Below are 18401 nucleotides of genomic sequence, written 5' to 3'. Positions count from 1 at the left end.
TGGATTGAAAGAGTAATTAGCTGTAGACTGCATGTATGCATCTTGGCTGAGTTAACTAAGAGTGGGAGAAGCATAAGAACAGCATCCAACGCATATTAACAACCTCAGCTTAGAAACCAGTTAAAAAACCAGTTAGAAAAAGTTACCAGCGCTCATAATTGGTTGGAGATTTCTCAGCCAATAGTTGCCAATTATATGATAACTGTGTGAAACAAACATTCTCAAGTCTAATTAAAACTGTCAGGCAGAACAAGAAGTAATGGATGGTACTGATTTCCTGTGTTAACCACTCCAGTACTCCAATATGAGGCGTGGGAAATATAGAACCAACTGACAGTTTACACTATTCAGTTTCACACTGCCACCTAGTGGAAGGACGCTGTTATTCATGGGTATACTCCTTGCTTTACTGTACATTCCATAGAATCCAGTGCTCCCAACGTTTGGATTAAACACCACTGGAATGAACCTTACTTTTGGGAGTTACATAACATTCTATAAACACATGTAAAACAATCCATTTATGCAAAATCAAGTTTATGTATGCATTTGATCCACATACACTATATGGGCAAAAGTACTGGAACAGCAATTGTTTCTTCTGTAATCAGGGGTTTTAAAAAGTAGTTTATTATTTTGCAGTTAAGGGTTTCTATTACATTTTAGAGCTTAGCTCTAAGGATTTTTAAACTCAATGACAAAAGTGATAGACCTCATCATCATCAGAGACTATACAAGCTGTGTGTGTGCATGAATTGCTCATCTGTTTCAGCAATGGGTGCTATTTGCTTGTTGTAACTCTTCTAAATTAAACCTTCTTTTAATCATTTTTCAACTCTGAAACTCAGGCAGCTTTACTTACATTTTAAGCCAAACATGATTACTAAACCCATGTTACATTTAAAAAGAATGTTTTAAAGCAAGTGCACTAATTCCTTCTCTCAAGAAAGTCTTTTGTTTAAAGAAATGGTTGACTGCATGTTCAAATCATTGATATGTATGACTGTTAATGGCACTCATTCTGTTACTGGAACTCACTCTTGTTACTTTTTATGTTTTGAGTAACATAAATGAAAGTAACAGGAATGAGTTTTTAGCATAGAATTAGCAAAAACATTTAAAATAGCTAAATGGCGGCTATGCTAATAGCATGAGGACACTAAGTACATTCTAGTGATTTTTTCCAAAATTGGAAAATAATAAATTTGGGTAACAGGACAGAGTGTTGAGATTGACTTCCTTAGTCATAATTAAAATAAGATCAAATATACAGAAAAACAAATGAGGGAACTTAATTTCCCGTGGTCTTAATTCAACAGATCTTAATTCAATAATTCTTTAAACAAAATTAGGCAGGTGCATAAATTTGTGCACCCTTGTCATTTTATTGATTTGAACACCTTTAATACTAATTATTGGAACACAAAATTAGTTTGGTAAGTTTTTTGACCCTTGACATCCCGTTTTTTTATATATATAAATATATATATTTAAATATATTAGGCTTAGCAGTTATGGTTGTTCCAGCACACTGGAGAAGGGATAAAATACTGAGTTGATGGTACCACTCAGAAATGCTTCTGCTTTCAATTTAGAAACAAAATAATACGGACTGTCATTTTAATTTAATTACAAAACAACAGACAGAAGAATTTTTTGAAAGGAAAAAAAAAAAGCAGCACTGCCTAAATTTAAAATTCTTTCTTTATTGCATCAGAACAGTGGGTTTGCAAATGAACACTGACAATGGAGAACAAGGACCTTCACAAATACAAAGAGAATTCATATGAGTGAAAGGAAAAACATTCAGGTAAAGAAATTAAGACTAAACTGACTGACGTGTTTTATCTGTATCTAACAGGGTTTAAAGTTTAAAAGAACTGGCATCAGTATTTATGGCGATTCATCTTAAGGGTAAACAAGGCAGAACCAGTATAACTTGAAGAAAAAACAAACAACTTGTCGAATCACATTAAAAAGATGATGCTTGTGCTTGGTCCACGACAGGCGACTCAAATGGCAGTGAATAAAGACGAGGACACTTAAGGAATCATTTGAAAAAGACAACACAATTCAACTGTGTAGAACATTTAATATTAAAGACAAAAAAATCCATCCACCCCTTTTCTTATCTGCTTCTTAAAACATTAAGAGAACTAGAAGAAGCTCAGTATTCCCTGTCCTCATCAAACACCTAGTTATCAATTAAACAGTCCTTACTTTAAGTAAATCAAATGAGCTGCTGGTGGAAATTAATATAGGGCTGGTTTTCTGTGATTAACCTAGTCCTGGACTATACAGCACTTTGAATCTGTTTAGGAAACCAGCCCATAGTGATTAGCTGGATCAAGGCAGCCAACAATTCAATAGCCAACCAGTGCAGATGTATACTGCTATACAGTATTTTTAGAGGTGTAAACAAATTTATTGCTGAGATCAGCATTTTAACACAAACAGAACAATTTTAACTGCAACAGCTGTTTTCTGAACAGTACTGTAGTTAAGTAAGTGCCAAAAAAACCTTGTGTTTTCAAACATAGATATTAATGAACACATTATCCCATAATCCAGTGGTTCTCGGTTCTAGTTCTGGAGGGTTCTCTAGTCCTGATCTAACAGGCCCATTCACTTCTGGAAGGGTGACCTAATTAGTTCATTAGCTGCATCAGGTGACTTAGTAGAAAGAGAAATGTTGGCTTTGTTCAGACTGCTGGCACAAATCTGAGTTTTGGCATAACTAGACTGTATTTATATTGATTGTGATAGTCAGAAAAGCCAGAAACTGCATTTTTGCTACATTTGGAAGTAATTTGAAACTGATTTGTAAGTTTTGAAAGATTTGTCTTAGTCTGGATGCCTTTGTGTTCCTCACTACATGAGAAATAATCTTATTAAATACAATTACGTATTTTTCTATCATGGACAAGTTTTTTTTGGACCCTGCAGTCATGATCTATAGCCACGTTCAGCCAAATTATTAAGAACACCACAAGGCTGAGACATGAGTCTAATTCTAGTATTACTGATTATTTTCTCGTTTACTCACAGCCATTTTCCACTATACTTGTAGCCTATTTTTATGCCTTCAAAGTCGGATATGCACCGGATTTTAGTACCAAGCCACCCAAACGAAATACCTGTGTCACATTTGGCATAAAAGATCATATTTGGGCTGCATTTACCTTGTGTGTGACCATTGCCTTACTGATGTCAAACTCGTACAGATACACTTGTGATGTTCAGACAGGCAAATCTGATCTGAACAACTGCAATTAACATGTGGACAATCAATGGGGGTAGTAAATACTGAGTACTGAGTAGCAATATCAATACAAACTCTGATTAAATTACTTCAGAGTTTTTTTTTTTAGCATTATATTTTACAGTCCATAGTTTTATTTTGGGTACATGTAGTATTTTATATCTCAAAAAAGATATACAATTTTGAAAGAACAGCATTTAATGGTTGAGTAACTGCAAATTCGAAAACTTTCGGAGTTATAAAAAAATGTGTGTCAGTAACGGCTTCATAGTATCAGTGCTCTTTACTGATGAGAATGATATGGTGTGTGCAGTGCCAGTAACTGTACCAATACAAGTAGAGCATCAGTCAAATCGGAGCAACACTAATCTCAACTTATTTTTATCTGATTTAAGAAATAAAATCAAGTAAAGTACATTTGCCTGCAGTTTGAACACAGTTTAATATATGTGGTACTTCAGGACAAAGACTGAGAACAAAAGAAAACTGCTGTAATACATATTCAATGTCTCTTTTGGTTTTCGAATGTTCTTCTGCTGACATGATTCTGCAGTAGGAAGGTACCTGGTACCTGGTGAGAGCCGTGGGGAAAAAGGAAAAAAAAGGGAGTCATTTCTTTTTTTTCTTTTCCTGATCTTCAGTACCAAAAAAAAAAGAAAAAAGAAGTGAACTGATTACAGTGTTCAAATTTCACCACATGAATCTCTGCACTGCAGAGCTATCAGGCCAGTGAAATGTCTTGTAGATGAATATGTAGAGCGTGGCTGCGTTGACTGCTGTGTAGAGAGCAAATTCGAGCAGCAGTCTAGGAAGAGATGGAAGAGGGATGTGTACTCTGTAGAGGAGATACGGCAGGATGAAATAGCGGAATTCCAGCAGTTTCTGAGGAACTGTAGCTGCCAGTAAACATACAGAAAGTGCTAAGAGCCAAAACAGCGACTTGAACTTTAGAGTGTCGTAAAAGTTCCAGGCTGCAAACAAATAGCCAGGAACAAGGAGGAACCGGATCAAATGGTGCTTCTGGAAGATCCGCTTCCAGACATAGAAAGGAAAATGCCTGTTATCCGCCAGCAAGTACTTGTGGACGTAAGTGAACTTCCAGATCAGCAGCAAGAACAGAGCTGCCATCAGCAGAAACAAGAAGGGGTGCTTTCTCAGAGACTGTACGAACCTGACCAGCCTGTGGTAGCAAAGTGAGGCGGGAAGCGAGAAGACCAGCGTGAAGGAGAAGAAATAAAAAAGCTGAGGGAAGTTCAGACAAGCCTCGTGACTAGTCCTGTCCCCAACCACAATTCCATTATTCAGCACCACAAACGTAACGAAACCAGCACCGACTAAGCCATACGGCCATGCCACCAAGATCACCGTCTTCACATTGGCCGGTGTCGTAAAATAATACAACAAAAAATTCACTACCCTCCTCACGCCACTGACAGACAGTGGGACCTGAGAGGGGGTCTTCTCATCCCTCTTCTTTGACTGCTCCACCCGCCACGCCTCGTCCATCTTCTGAGCCACCACCGTGCTGGCGCAGAACGCAACCCAGATGACGTTGGTCTGTCGGAAAAGGATGGCGCAGATTCCCAGCAGGGCCGAGGCTTTGTGACACCCGTAGAGACACATGAGGTAGGCGAAGAGGGTGAAGAAGGTGGAGCCGGCGTCGGTGTAGTAGAGGAAGGTGAAGAAGTAGAGCACAGGGAAGGTGGACAGGGTCAGGGCTGAGAGAACTCTCCGAGCAGCCAAGCGGGACTAGAGAAGAAAGAGAAGATAAGCGACACTGTGGTGAGAACCTGAGAAGGCAGTGTAGGTAAATATACAGCTCTACAAAAAAAAATAAGAGACCACTTCAGTTTTGAATCAGTTTCTCTGATTTAGCTATTTACAGGTATATGTTTGAGTAAAATTAACATCGTTGTTTTATTCTATAAACTACACACAACATTTCTCCCAAATTCCAAATAAAAATATTGTCATGTAGAGCATTTATTTGCAGAAAATGAGAAATGGCTGAAATAACAAAAAATATCTTTCAGACCACAAATAATTGCAAAGAACCTTTAAGTTTAAACTCATAAATTTAAATGGTCCTTTATTTTTTTTTCTACCACAGGCTGGCCATGTTCTCTGGAATGATGGAGCTCCATCCAATACTCTTGGACTAAGTTTGTGATGTGAGGATGATGAGGTGGGGTGGAGTGGAGAGGAGATCATCCATCACCCTTACTCTACTAATTCTCTTGTTTGCTAATTGCAAACAAATCCTCACAGTAGTCACCCAAATCTAGTAAAGTCTTCCCTGAACAGAAGAGACAATTACTCCAGCAAAAGAAGGAAACTCCTCTGTTTTTTTTATATTATAAAGAAAAAAATCATCCCAATACTTTTGTCAAATGTAGTGTAGATTAATGATAAGTTAATATTATATATATTAAAACAGGTTAAATGGTTTGCACTGATAAAAGGGTCCTACACATAATGGAATATTAGTTCAAATATCAGCCATATCCAGACATATCTAAAAATACACAATAGCTAATATTATTGAGATAATTCAGGAAAATACGACAAAAATTAACACTTAATTATCACCTTGTCCTTAAAGTGTAGCCTGCAGATGATGAGATAGAGGATGTAGAGGTTCCCACAGTTAAACAGCAGGTTGATAAAGCGCAGCATGGCAGTGGAGCACACCACCGCCCCAGAGAAGTCTGCCAGCCATACCACTGGTTTAATCACTCCCACAGACAGCAGATACAGGCCAGGCAGTGTAGTGATCATGGGATCCCACTAACAAAATGAAAAGAAAATATACATTATATATTTACATTTATTTAAAATGCATTTATTACTTTATTACAGAATTAGAACAAAATGCAAATCATCGAAACTGAACCAAAGCTCGTCCTTAAATACTGTCTACACCCAAGTGATGCTCTGTATATACCTCCAAGCACAGATGCAGATTTCTGTTTTTCAGCAGAACATGGCAAACTGCCCACACTACCAAAAGTATCAATTGGTCTTATAAAATATTGAAATTTTCTGAGACACTGATACTTGCGTTTTCATTGTCTGTAAGCTAAAATCATCAACAATAAAATAAATTAACGCATAAATAGATCACTCTGTGTTATACATTCATTTCTCGTTTTGAACTGAATTACTGAAATAAAGTAACTTTTTAATGATATTCAATTTTTTTGTGATCAATTATTTATTTATTTTCATTGTTATCCACATTACCAGCAACAAGATATTCATTTTTTTTTAGATGCACTAGTATATGTACACCCATGTGATATCCTCTATACATCCATGTGATACCAAGAATTATGCTCTAAACAGAACTATGTGAAACCCCATGTACAATTGTTATGCTATGCACATGTGATGCCCTGGTATACACACAATTCTCAATATATGATGCTCTGTACACACTCGAGTGATGCTCTGTATATATGAAGTCCTGTAAACAACCAGGCGAAGCCCTGTGCATATAAAGCCACAGTGCATATACCATGTATACATGCATGCGATGATCCCTATATACAATGTGATGTCCTATATACATCCGTGATGCCCTGTATATGTGATATTCTGCATACACTCAACCAATGTCCTGTGTACTTCCACATAATGTCCTGTATACAGTACCAGTTAAAAGTTTGGACAGGCCTCATTCAATGTGTTCACTTCCTTTTTATTAATTTTTACATTGTAAATGTAATTTTGAAGACTATATTAAGGCTCTACAGGAACTGTGTGGAATTATTTTTGTAAATAAGAAATATGTTATGATATGTTTTACATTTAGCTTTGAGGACATATCTGCACACTCTTGGTATTTTAATCTCAGTGTCTTCATGAGGTTCATGAGTTTTCTTAGCATTGTGAATTAGTTCCTGGAGGTGCTGAACATTCATGTCTTTAATTTACACTTTACATTTGTACTCTGTGTATACACCCATATAAGATCAATACCTAGCTACACACCTATGTAGCTCTATGTAGTTATGAGTCTCTGTAAACACCCATATAAGACCAATATCTAGCTACACATCTATGTAGATAGCTGTAAGGCTCTCAACACACCCATATGATGCCTTTATATGTGGTTATATGTCAGATTAGATGCTCCAGCCTATGTGTGAGTCTGTCCTCACCTGGTTGAACTTGCCCTGGCAGTATTTCTGAGCCTGTGGGATGTGGAAGATCTCGTCCATATAAGGCTCTCTCTGCTCTCGGCTCACAGAGGAGAAGATTAAACACGATATGAAGAAGTTGACGCTGCACAGCGCCGTGAAGGCGTAGCACTCCGCCCGCTCTAACATCGCTTTTCTCTCTATTAACCGTCCTACAGCCTAATGTAAATTGCAGATTCGTTCCCCGGGGTTGTCTACCAATAATCCCGTTTAGTCATAACCCAATGAACTCTCCAGTTTTAGCGGGAAATATGTTTTTACCCGCCTGCATACTGCAGCGAGCCAGCGGAGAGCGGAGCGACGGTTACAACCTGACAGACGGAAACCTGAGCACGGGAGCAGACGTTCCGTATGGTTTACAGTTTATCTTTTACAACACAATTAAAAATTGTGATGTATGAGAATATAATATTTATGTATATAAATGATTTAATACCGATTACATCGCGTTTAAACGTATTAGACATAGCCAGCTAGCTACTTTGATACTCGGAACGTTAGTTATCAAGCTAGCGTAGCACAGTGCTGAGGGTGTTACAATATTATTGTCCTGGTCTCGTGCACTCGTGTAGTAAGCTAGGGTTAGCTAGCTGTAGTTTGGTTAGTTTAGTAAACCAGGAGTGTTTTTATTTTATTTAAGGCTGGAGATGCAGTTAACTCAGGATTTAGAGCTCTTCCCCGATCAGTCAGTCACTCAGCTGCTGTTCAGAGATGTGAAAAACTGCGCAGAGCTGAGAAAGATGGCAATGGAGGGACAGATACCCGGAGCTCTGATTAACCCCAGCATGGTAACGTTAAAGACAGTATAAAGACTATAATCACAGACTGTAATCCTGTATCTGTTTCTCTGTATAGACCACCACAGTATAATTTGGGTGGTGGTGTGTTAGTAGAGTGTGTTGTGCTGGTATGAGTGAGTGAATCAGATACAGCAGTGCTGCTGGAGTTTTTAAACACTGTGTAGGCTTATTAGACACCTACACGACAGTTGTGCTTAAAAGTGTTGTGAACCCTTATACAGTTTCTACATTTCTGCATAAGTATGACCAAAAACATCAGTCCTAAAAGTAGATGAAAAGAAAAATATATATTATACATATGAATTTGTTTATTTAGGGAAAATGATCAACTATTATATACAGCTCTGGAAAAAATTAAAGAGACAGTTCCTCTGATGATGCTGTTTATAGGTATATGTTTAAGTAAAATGAACATTGTTGTTTTATTTTCTTAATTACGAACAGCATTTCTCCCAAATTCCAAATTAAGAAAATGAGAAATGGCTGAAATGACAAAAAAGACAAATTAACTGCTCGCTTCAGTTTCTTTCACAACATTTCTTTTGGATTAAGATCAGGACTTTGAATTGGCTATTCCAAAAGATTAACTTTATTCCTCTCGAAATATTCTTTAATAAAACAACTTGTGTGCTTAGGATTCAGTTCATGGACAGAAGTCCTGAAATTTTCCTTTAGAATTATTCGATATAATTTAGAATTCATTGTTCCATCAATGATGTAGCAAAACAGGCCCAAACCATGATGCTACCACTACCACGTTTCACAGATTGGATAAGGTTCTTATGCTGGAATGCAGTGTTTTCCTTTCTTTAACCATTTAACCTTGCATTTAAACTTACAAACATCAATATTAGCCAATGTGAGAGAGGCCTTCAGTTGCTTAGAAGTTACCCTGGGGTCCTTTGTGGGGTCCATTACATGCTTTGCTCTTGGAGTGATCTTTGTTGGTGGACCAGTGTTGGGAAGGGTAAGAATGGTCTTGAATTTCCTCCGTTTGTACACAGTCCAAACTCTTTAGAGATCCCTGCCTGATGAGAAATCTCCTTTTTTGGGCCATGATGCACTTTCACAAACATGTGTTGTGATGTGCAGACTTAGATAGAGCCCTGTTCTTTAAACAAAAGAGTGCCCACTTACACCTGATTGTCATTGCATTGATTAAAAACACCTGACTCTTAATTTTACCTTCGAAATAACTGCTAACCCTAGAGGTTCACAAACATTTGCCACTGACAAATATGTAATATTGTACGGTGGCCGAGAAAGCCCAACGCAGTGCAAATTGAAAAGCGCTGCAAAAGCACAAAACACATCCATCAAAATTACAACACAGGCGCAGCAAATAGATAAACGCGCTGCAAATACAAACACAACGGAAGTGAGTCACAACACAACGGAATTTTCCTGGGGGACCTTAAAAGATGCTGTACCAGCTAAGCTGCGTCTTCAGTAACGTCTCGGACTTCACTATGTGTACAAAGGACAATAAGTGGCAAACAAGGCGTTTTGTGAAGCAGAACTTTTAATAATATGCACACAACCGTGGTAATCACAGGTAATAAACAAACTTACTTTTCAGAAGCTTGTTTGCCACTTATTGTCCTTTGTATACAGCTGGTACAGCATCTTTTAAGGTCCCCCGGGAAAATTCTGTTGTGTTGTGACTCACTTCCGTTGTGTTGTGGTTGTATTTGCAGCGCGTTTTTCTTTTTGCAGCGCGTTTTTCTATTTGCTGCGCCTGTGTTGTAATTTTGATGGATGTGTTTTGTGCTTTTGCAGCGCTTTTCAATTTGCACTGCGCTGGGCTTTCTCGGCCACCGTAAATATTGGATCATTTTGCTCAATAAATAAATGACAAAGTACGATACAGTGGACAATGAGCGTAAAAACAAGGCGGAGTAATAATATTAAAATTCTGACTAGACTGTAGTTGAAAGTGTATCTCTCTCTGTTTCCTCTACTTCCAAAGGTTGTGGACCTGTTCCAGACTCTGGTAGCAGCAAATAAGGCAGTTCATTTACAGAAGGTTGGGAAAATGAAGACGAGGAGTTTGTACTCTGAGATCATCTTTAGTCTCTCACCCACCAACAACGTGAGTTTTTCCGTTAACATAAATCATAAAGCACTGTGATTACTATGATTATTAATGTGATTATTAATATTTTTTACAGATCTCTGAGGCATTTAGGAGGTTTGGAGTCTCAGACAGTGACAGCGCCGTCCTTGTTGTCCTCGTTCATAATAAAGAGGACATTTTCAATAAGGATGATGTCACGTCTAAGGTGGATGGCCAGCAGATTCCAGCTGATCAGATTTCCACTCTCAGTGATATGGCCAAGATTAAAAAGGTTTGTCTTTGTGTGATTCCAGTGTTCATATATAGGGTGAGTAGTGTAACAGATATGGTGGCATCAAAATGTTTTGACACTAAATATGTTTGACATATTTTGTTTTTCAGTTAGATTGAAACTGAATGCTATTAGACATAGACAAATAGTTTTAACTGTTTCATTAAAAACAGTTAAATTGATGACTATATGTAATCCCAAGTCAATTTAATTCCAAGTCATTCTGGAGCATTTCTATTGATCCAACAGTCTTGAAATTTTGAAACAATGTAAAGAACAACTACCAGATGTACACTCTTTCCAAACATAAATGTCAGTCAAATGTAGAATTAAATATATTTTGCAGGACAACGTCAATGTAGTTCCCTTTTAAAAATTATTAATAGGTTTTTTAAAGTTTTTTTCCACCATTAGAGTAGTTCCCTGCAGGACTTTAACTAGTCACATACAATAATATAAATGTGGTCATATCACCATTCTACCATTACATAAATCTGTTTCTGTTCTCTGACTGAGATATTAAAGTGTATGCTTTTGTTTTTGTCCTTTCAGCTTTACAAAGTCACCCCGCAGGAGGAGAAGTGTGGAACTGTTCTGGATGCTGTTGTTCTCAGAATGGCCGCTAAGGAAGTTGTATAGCTTAGGGGACACTAACAGGACACACACTCTTTAAAAAGGGAGAGAAAGGTCTTCTGGAGGGATACCACAGATTAATTATTTTGGGTTTCTTAAAAAATATATATATATTCAGAAAGATTCTCTAAAAAAGCAAAAGTGGTTCTTCTGTCATCACCTGGATAAACTTTTTGCCTTCTTAGTTTTTAATTTATTTGTTTGTGTTTAAATATCTACAGTACCTTTTAAAAATAAATCTGATTATAAGCAGTTGGCTTGTTTTTTTCTGTACCATTCTTTACCAGTTTCTTGATTCAACTATATGGATGTGCATGTCTTTATAAATATAGTTCGATTTTAAACTGCCTGCAATTATATTACAGCAAGTAAAAACATATATTTTTGGCCAATTTCAGATGTGTTTTATGAATAAATTTTACATCGTTCCTTTTTTGTATGGGTACCCACTGTAGCACAAACAACTTTCTACTGCAAAGAGGTTCTAAATACAACTCAGTCTACATCAAATTTCCGAGTATTAATACAGTAGCTACAACTTGTAGCTTTTATATGTATCTCTGGTTAAACAGCCCTCATCTTTCTGCTCCATTCATTTTTAATGAGAGGAGAAGTAGATCTCCTGCTGAGTGGCGGCTACATCTGTCGCTCATCACAGCAGCTCTCACACAAAGGTCAGATAATTTATGCTACATCTTTATTTTCTATAGCAGCATTTTCACAGGAGTGACTTGAATTACGAGCATACTGTATTTCTGCCTTAAAGGTCTCATATTTTTCATTCATTTTAAAATGTCTAGTTGAGGTCTCTAGTATGAATGAATGCCCTGGGACCTGTTTTTTATGAAAAAAAAAATGATGCTTTGGTGATCCGGTATAACGCTGCTTTAGTCCAGTGGAGGAGTGGGTTAGAAGAAACGATAGAATTTAGGCTTTTGCTCATGAATATTTATACCTATACTATAATTAATATCATATAAATCACATTTTAGGATGATGCATTAATGCATGTTTTAAACTCCTATCTCAGTCAGGGAAATTGGTGAGCTCATCTTTCCCAATGTTTCCTCCACTCAGAATGACCACCACAGTTTTGCCGGTGATGTTGGGTATTCTGCCGTTAATGACAGCAGCAAAAGCAGCAGAACCTGATGGTTCTACTACCAGACCAGCTCTGTAGAGTGTGGACACAGCAGACTTGATTTCCTCATCTGTTACCAGCACTATCTCCTCCACGTACTTCTGACACAGTGCAAACGGTAGAGCACCTGAAACATAAAACACACAACCCACACACCTTGTAAGTGAAGGTTTAATGACCTCATAAACATAAATTTGTTTCACATAAATTAAAGTGATGGTTCAGCTCAAAAATCTATTTTACACATCCCTCCCCATTACCACAAACACATTGAACTGAACCTTAAAAACATAAGTGAATTAGCTGAAATTGATTAATTATGGTATATATATATATATATATATAATGCTTAATTTGTTATAGTTCATATAACATGGAATCGAAAAGGCCTTCCTATTCTCAGACACCTGACTAAGGAGAGATTTGGTAATGATACAGTTAGACAGTCACTCCACCCCAGCTTTAGAGATATGGAGGCACGTACACTTCTGAACCCATAAAAGAACAGATTTTCTCAAAACAGTGTTTTTGTATGCCACTCCAGGGTGCCACAACTGCACAAATATTTCACAATATGGAAAAAATAAAAGAATTAAGGCTTGATCCAACAATGTTTTACCTGCAAAGGGAGGTGCAAGACCAGAAGCGATGCTTTTGCTGTCCATGCCGACAGGTTTGTTCTCAATGAAGCTTTTGTACATTGTGCATGCTGTTAAAAGTAAAAGGTTAAACAATGAACTAAAACAATAATACACTAATATAAACACAAATGTCTTCAATAAGTAGGAACATAAAACAGCTATCCATGATTTTTTTCATATTTATTTTAGTAATGCAATTATTTTAGCTATTTGATTAGCATTATATTGCTTAATTTGCAAACGTGACTTTCAGTGCTACATGATGATTCATTTTGCTACACTTTTGAATATATAATGTAATTATAATGTATTTTAATACAATATATGTATACCAACCAATAAGCACAACTGCATTAAATTCAGCAAAACTGTATTAAAATCTGTACCTACTACATATATCATTGCTGTCATGCAAAAACGTTGTATCTCCATCATTTCTTAATGAATTAAGTTTTCATGATGAATGGACCAATAGAAATGCTTCAAAATCAATTTTAATAAAAGTTTATACTGATTGCAATAGAAAGTTACAATGTTTTTTTTGTTTCCATTTTTAAAAAATATGAGATTTTTGGACAGGAAATAATTAAATTCTTTACCTCCTTCTGGCTCCACTCCATAGATTTTTGTTTCATCACATCCTGACAATTTAATGGCAGCGGCCACTCCAGCCAGTAACCCCCCTCCACCACAGCACACCACCACTATATCAGGATTAGGAACCACCTCCAGAACCTCAAAGCCTAGACTGCAGTAAATTGTTAAATACCAGAAAAGACTGTAACAATAAATAGTATTTTAACGTTTAGTAGAAAAGTCTAACATCAATGTTTATATTAACATTTATCAATAATGGTGATGGTGATAATATGTGGTTACTATGGTGTTGCTAAGTGGTTGCTGAGGGGTTGCTCTGGTATATAGTGCATAAAGTATATGCTTGTCATAACTATTATAATATAACTTAAGTGTTCATAAATGAAAGATTGAGATATTCATAATTTTAGATATTAGATGTGTAAATACAGATGAGAAAATACTGCTAATACAATAGAAACGTATGATTATGATCAAGAAAATAATGAGTAGGGTAATAATGAGTATTTGTGTACCTGGCGTGTCCTGTTATGAGATCTGGATCATTGAAAGAATGCATGAAGGTCATGTTTTCCTCTTGAACACAGTGATTGACTACATCCAAGAGACGTGGCGTCGGCACTCGCTCAACTTCTATACCAAAACTCTGTAGGTTCAGAGTTAGCTCTAATTAGTTGTATGAATATTAAATTCCAAACTACGGTTGGGCGGTATTCGCTTTTTCATACTGTGTCAAAACATTACCACTGTATAGGGTATTACTGAGGGCAGGGAAGCCTTGTGTTTACTTGATATGAAATTAAGTTTAAAAGAAGATAAGATTAATATAACAGAAAAACAGTTAAAATTAAGGTGGTTAGATATTAAACTTTTAAAATGATTTAGTGACATTAGTAAGCTGAGTTTTAGAGTGTCCTGTAAACTTACACAGTTAGATGAAAATGATAGAGAGACTGGATAGACAGAATACAGAAAATAAGGGTTTTGTAGCTTGTTGAGGTCTGTAGCTCACTTGCTAAGCTAGCTAGCCTTTGATTTGAACAGAGCACATTGTGTTTTTTCCCCGTTTTTTTGTTAAGAGAACAATGTCAAATGTGTCCACCTGTGGCCATATTAAATACACTTGAATGAATGAGCTGTTATGGCCTGTATTAGTGAGACACAGAGACGGTTTTCTGGCACGTCAGGCAGGTTATATTTGTGAAATAAATGTATCTTATTAAAATGTTTTAATACCGTGCTGAAGGTTTTTGCCGATGTGGCACCCAACCGGACATTCCGGACATTATTCTGTAATCAGACTGTGTTCTTACCTGTATTAGCAGGGATCTGGAGATGGGGGCGGTTTCAGGCATCACCACTTTGCCTTTGGTTCCGTAGTGTTTAGAGGCAAAGGCAAATGATTTTCCATAGTTCCCTGCTGACATTGTGACAAAATGACCTCCTTTGGCTTTTCGAGCAAACTGATTTGCTACACCTCTGATTTTAAATGAACCTGTTGGTGAAATAAAGGAAAAATATAGTGAAAAATAAACGTATAATATTATATATTTTAATGCAATATGATTTACCATCCTCGTTCATCAGGCAGGATCAAACAAGGGCCACACTACACTGAAACTGTGATATGCTGCTAAATACCCTGATTTAATTCTGTTAAAGTCTGACAATGCGTTATAATTTAATCCTTTTTTTAGCTTACAACATAGAATTGGTGCTGAATCCAAAACTGAATAGAATACATATTAAATAAAGTAGAACTTTACAATACAACAATTGGTGTTTTCTTAACAAAATAAAAACATATATATATTTTTATAATCAACTAAAACTACAACAGAATTATGGTATCCAATAAAACATTACAATACAAATATATAATAGAATAGAATTTTTCAATATAAATATATTTAAAGCATACAATGCTTGAATATAATAGTGTTATAAAGGAAAAATGTTATAGCCATTGTTTTTTATAAAATAATAAAATCTTTTTATTTGGAATAAAACAGAACTTTACAATTCCACTTTATAATAGAACATTGGAGTTAAATAGTACAACAAAATATTTTTATCAAATAGAATATAACAGTAAAATAAAGCTTTATAGAAGGTTAATTTTTTTACTTTTCCTGTGAAAATGTGTAATCTACAGACCTGTCCTCTGCATGTTCTCCAGCTTCAGGTGGATGCTGCAGGACTCGTGGAGAGGCAGTGTGGTCTGAGCCCACGGGATCATGGGGGTGTTGATCACCTCCAGAGGGCTGGACATCACCGTCTCCCGTGCTTCCTTCAGCACCTGAAGAGTGATACTGTCTGCTGTGGTGTTCTCCATCTTACTGAGAGAGGAGGAGAATTCCAGTTAGAGATCACTCAGATGTGGATTAATGTTTTCACTATGGTCTGCCAAAATATAATGATATTTTAAAAAATAGTTACGACAGGAGTATAGAACACTGCTGCAAGAAATCACTATTCCGTACACAAAGAATTGGTGAAGTACCATATGTCAGTTGGGATTTTGGCAGTGTGCCAAGTCCTGTTGGAAAATAAAATCTGCATTTCCATAACAATTGTCAGCAGAGGGAAGCATGAACTGCTGTAAGATTTTCAGAGAAAACACTGTACTGACTTTGGACTTGACACAGTGGACCAACACCAGCAGATGACATGTCTCTCTAAACCATCACTGATTGTGGAAACTTCACACTAGACCTCAAGCAGTTTGGACTGTGTGTCTCTCCACTCTTCCTCCAGACTCTGCTCCCTTGATTTCCAAATGAAATGTACAATTTACGGATAACTGATGCACTAGTATTGGCCTTGAGACTCACTTTCTCACACATTTTCTCCATCAAACTGTCAGTATTAAATGAACTTTAGTTCTCAAATAAAAAGGTTAGGGTTAGGCTAAATCAGGACTAAAGTTTCACTGTTCACAGGTTACAGTGCTAAATGAATGTGGTTCTGTTCCAGGTCTGCTTAACTAACAGTACATTATTTCTTGTAATAATTATGCTCTAATATATTCATTTGAACACGGAAAATGTGTCATGTTAATTCGGATACATTTCAGCACGGACCTTCTATGTCTATACTGTTATGTTTGCACTATAATACCATACCTGTCAAGTTTTAGATTTGAAAATAAGGGATATTTTCCTCTGGCCGCTTAAAGTCATCCCACCAGCCCAACGAAGGTTCAGTATCCTTTACATTTTAAGACAGGTTTACAAAAAATGTGAACCACTTATAAACTACAGTTAGATCATCAGAATCTGAAATTCCTACATATGTCATTCTTTTAATACAGCCAAATTAAAAAACATTTTCTAGATATTTAAAAAAAGTTAAGACTTCATGTCTTTTTTGCCATGAATGCACTCTTTTCTATTATGTATTTTTTATTTATTTAATAGATTTAAAATTGAACAAAGGGTGCACAAATTCTGCAAAATGTCTGTAGGTGACCTAAAAATAGTATTATGAGCTTTTACTAAAAGGACATGGACCAGATATACTCCATCAGTAAAAATTTGTCCTAAGGGGCCTACACAATTAATAATTTTTAATTAATAGTTCTTTCTTTTGATCACTCCACACCTGATCAGTTCAGTTCATTTCGGTCCTCTCCACATTTCTTGTTAAACTGAGTCACAAGCTGTAATATTTTTATTTTAAAAGGTTTAATCTGTGTGTTTTATTTCGGAGACGAGTATTTTTAAGCAGCTATCAGAAAAATCTCATCACAGTTTACATGATTAGCCTACCGTTACCTTTCTTTAAGAAAAATCGCTGTATATCCAGATCCAGCTCCGACTAGCTGCCTGAACTCACAGCGACGAGGGGCTTCCCCACACTGACCCTCCTTTGCAAGCTGATTGGCTGTTTCTCCTGAAAGGCGGGACTTTCTCCTTGAACTGGCTCCACGATTGGTTAAGAGACACAGAGCGGTCAGTGCCCTGTCTTCTCAATAATATATATTTTTATATTTTAATATAATACGGGAAATTTACGGGAAAATACTAAAACGGGAGGACGGCGGGAAAGAGGAGTAAAATACGGTAGTTTCCCGGCCAAAACGGGAGACTTGACAGGTATGTATAATACTATTAATACTGTAGAAAACTCGTATCACCTCAAATCCACAAGCAGAATATCTGGCACTGAGCCAGCCTGAATCAGACCCTGGCGACACTGTAAAAGTTGGCAGCTCTAAAACAAACAGTTTTAATGAATGAGGTAAGGGGTTTAAATCTCGAATATGGAGCAGGAAACGCAAAACAATTCTAAACATTTACTTACATGCATTAGAAATCTTACCGTAGGGAAAGTCAGAGACTTTAGCAGAAAACCTAAACAGAAGACTTTGACTTTGGACCGGTGTTCTGTCGAGTTATACTACCCATCGGTGTGTGCTGCTTATGGACGGCACTGCGCATGCGCTGACCCACATTTTGAAAACAATTTTTTTATGTTTTTCATGACAGTTCTGTGTTTTGTGTACATTAACTAGTTAAACATGCCACTGTTATTAACTGTTATTATTTGCTTGAGTGTTTCAAACGTGTAAATGGCTATTAATAATAATACATCAATGATAATAATGATTAATAAATAAATACTTATCACCTCTAGCTACTACTTTTTAAAATATATATTTTTACCTTTAAATATTATAACTAGCTACATTAGGGTAGCACCCGTGTTCTGTCGAGTTATGTTACCCATAGAGATGTGCTGCTTATGGACGGGACTGCGCATGCGCTACCCACGT

At 36.6% G+C, this 18401-nt stretch overlaps 3 protein-coding genes across 5 annotated transcripts; 1 reads left to right on the top strand and 2 right to left on the bottom strand.

Annotated features, from left to right (window-relative positions):
- Window positions 1–1686: 1686 nt before the first annotated feature.
- Window positions 1687–7821, bottom strand: alg10 (ALG10 alpha-1,2-mannosyltransferase). The gene is made up of 3 exons (XM_007234936.4): window positions 7426–7821; window positions 5852–6049; window positions 1687–5011 (listed from the first exon to the last, which is right to left on the bottom strand). Exons 1-3 carry the CDS (start codon window positions 7591–7593, stop codon window positions 3953–3955), a joined length of 1425 nt encoding a protein of 474 aa, XP_007234998.3. The 5' UTR covers window positions 7594–7821; the 3' UTR covers window positions 1687–3952.
- Window positions 7822–7989: 168 nt separating this feature from the next.
- Window positions 7990–11497, top strand: tprkb (Tp53rk binding protein). Of its 2 annotated transcripts, none has more exons than XM_015601784.3 (4): window positions 7990–8252; window positions 10234–10356; window positions 10436–10612; window positions 11165–11497. In XM_015601784.3, exons 1-4 carry the CDS (start codon window positions 8112–8114, stop codon window positions 11249–11251), a joined length of 528 nt encoding a protein of 175 aa, XP_015457270.3. In that variant the 5' UTR covers window positions 7990–8111; the 3' UTR covers window positions 11252–11497. The 2 variants fall into 2 exon arrangements, with proteins under 2 accessions (XP_015457270.3, XP_049329609.1); XM_049473652.1 differs by lacking the exon at window positions 7990–8252 and adding an exon at window positions 8655–9231.
- Window positions 11498–11920: 423 nt separating this feature from the next.
- Window positions 11921–18042, bottom strand: srr (serine racemase). Of its 2 annotated transcripts, none has more exons than XM_049473651.1 (7): window positions 17948–18042; window positions 15782–15963; window positions 14938–15119; window positions 14140–14270; window positions 13627–13775; window positions 13006–13095; window positions 11921–12513 (listed from the first exon to the last, which is right to left on the bottom strand). In XM_049473651.1, exons 2-7 carry the CDS (start codon window positions 15957–15959, stop codon window positions 12272–12274), a joined length of 972 nt encoding a protein of 323 aa, XP_049329608.1. In that variant the 5' UTR covers window positions 15960–15963; window positions 17948–18042; the 3' UTR covers window positions 11921–12271. The 2 variants fall into 2 exon arrangements, with proteins under 2 accessions (XP_049329608.1, XP_022527064.2); XM_022671343.2 differs by having other exon boundaries at window positions 15782–15959.
- Window positions 18043–18401: the final 359 nt, after the last annotated feature.

Source organism: Astyanax mexicanus, chromosome 2 (assembly GCF_023375975.1).
Source record: "Astyanax mexicanus isolate ESR-SI-001 chromosome 2, AstMex3_surface, whole genome shotgun sequence".
Lineage (NCBI taxonomy): Eukaryota > Metazoa > Chordata > Actinopteri > Characiformes > Acestrorhamphidae > Astyanax > Astyanax mexicanus.
Note: the sequence above shows the minus strand (reverse complement) of the source record. Positions and strands in the feature narration are given on the sequence as shown.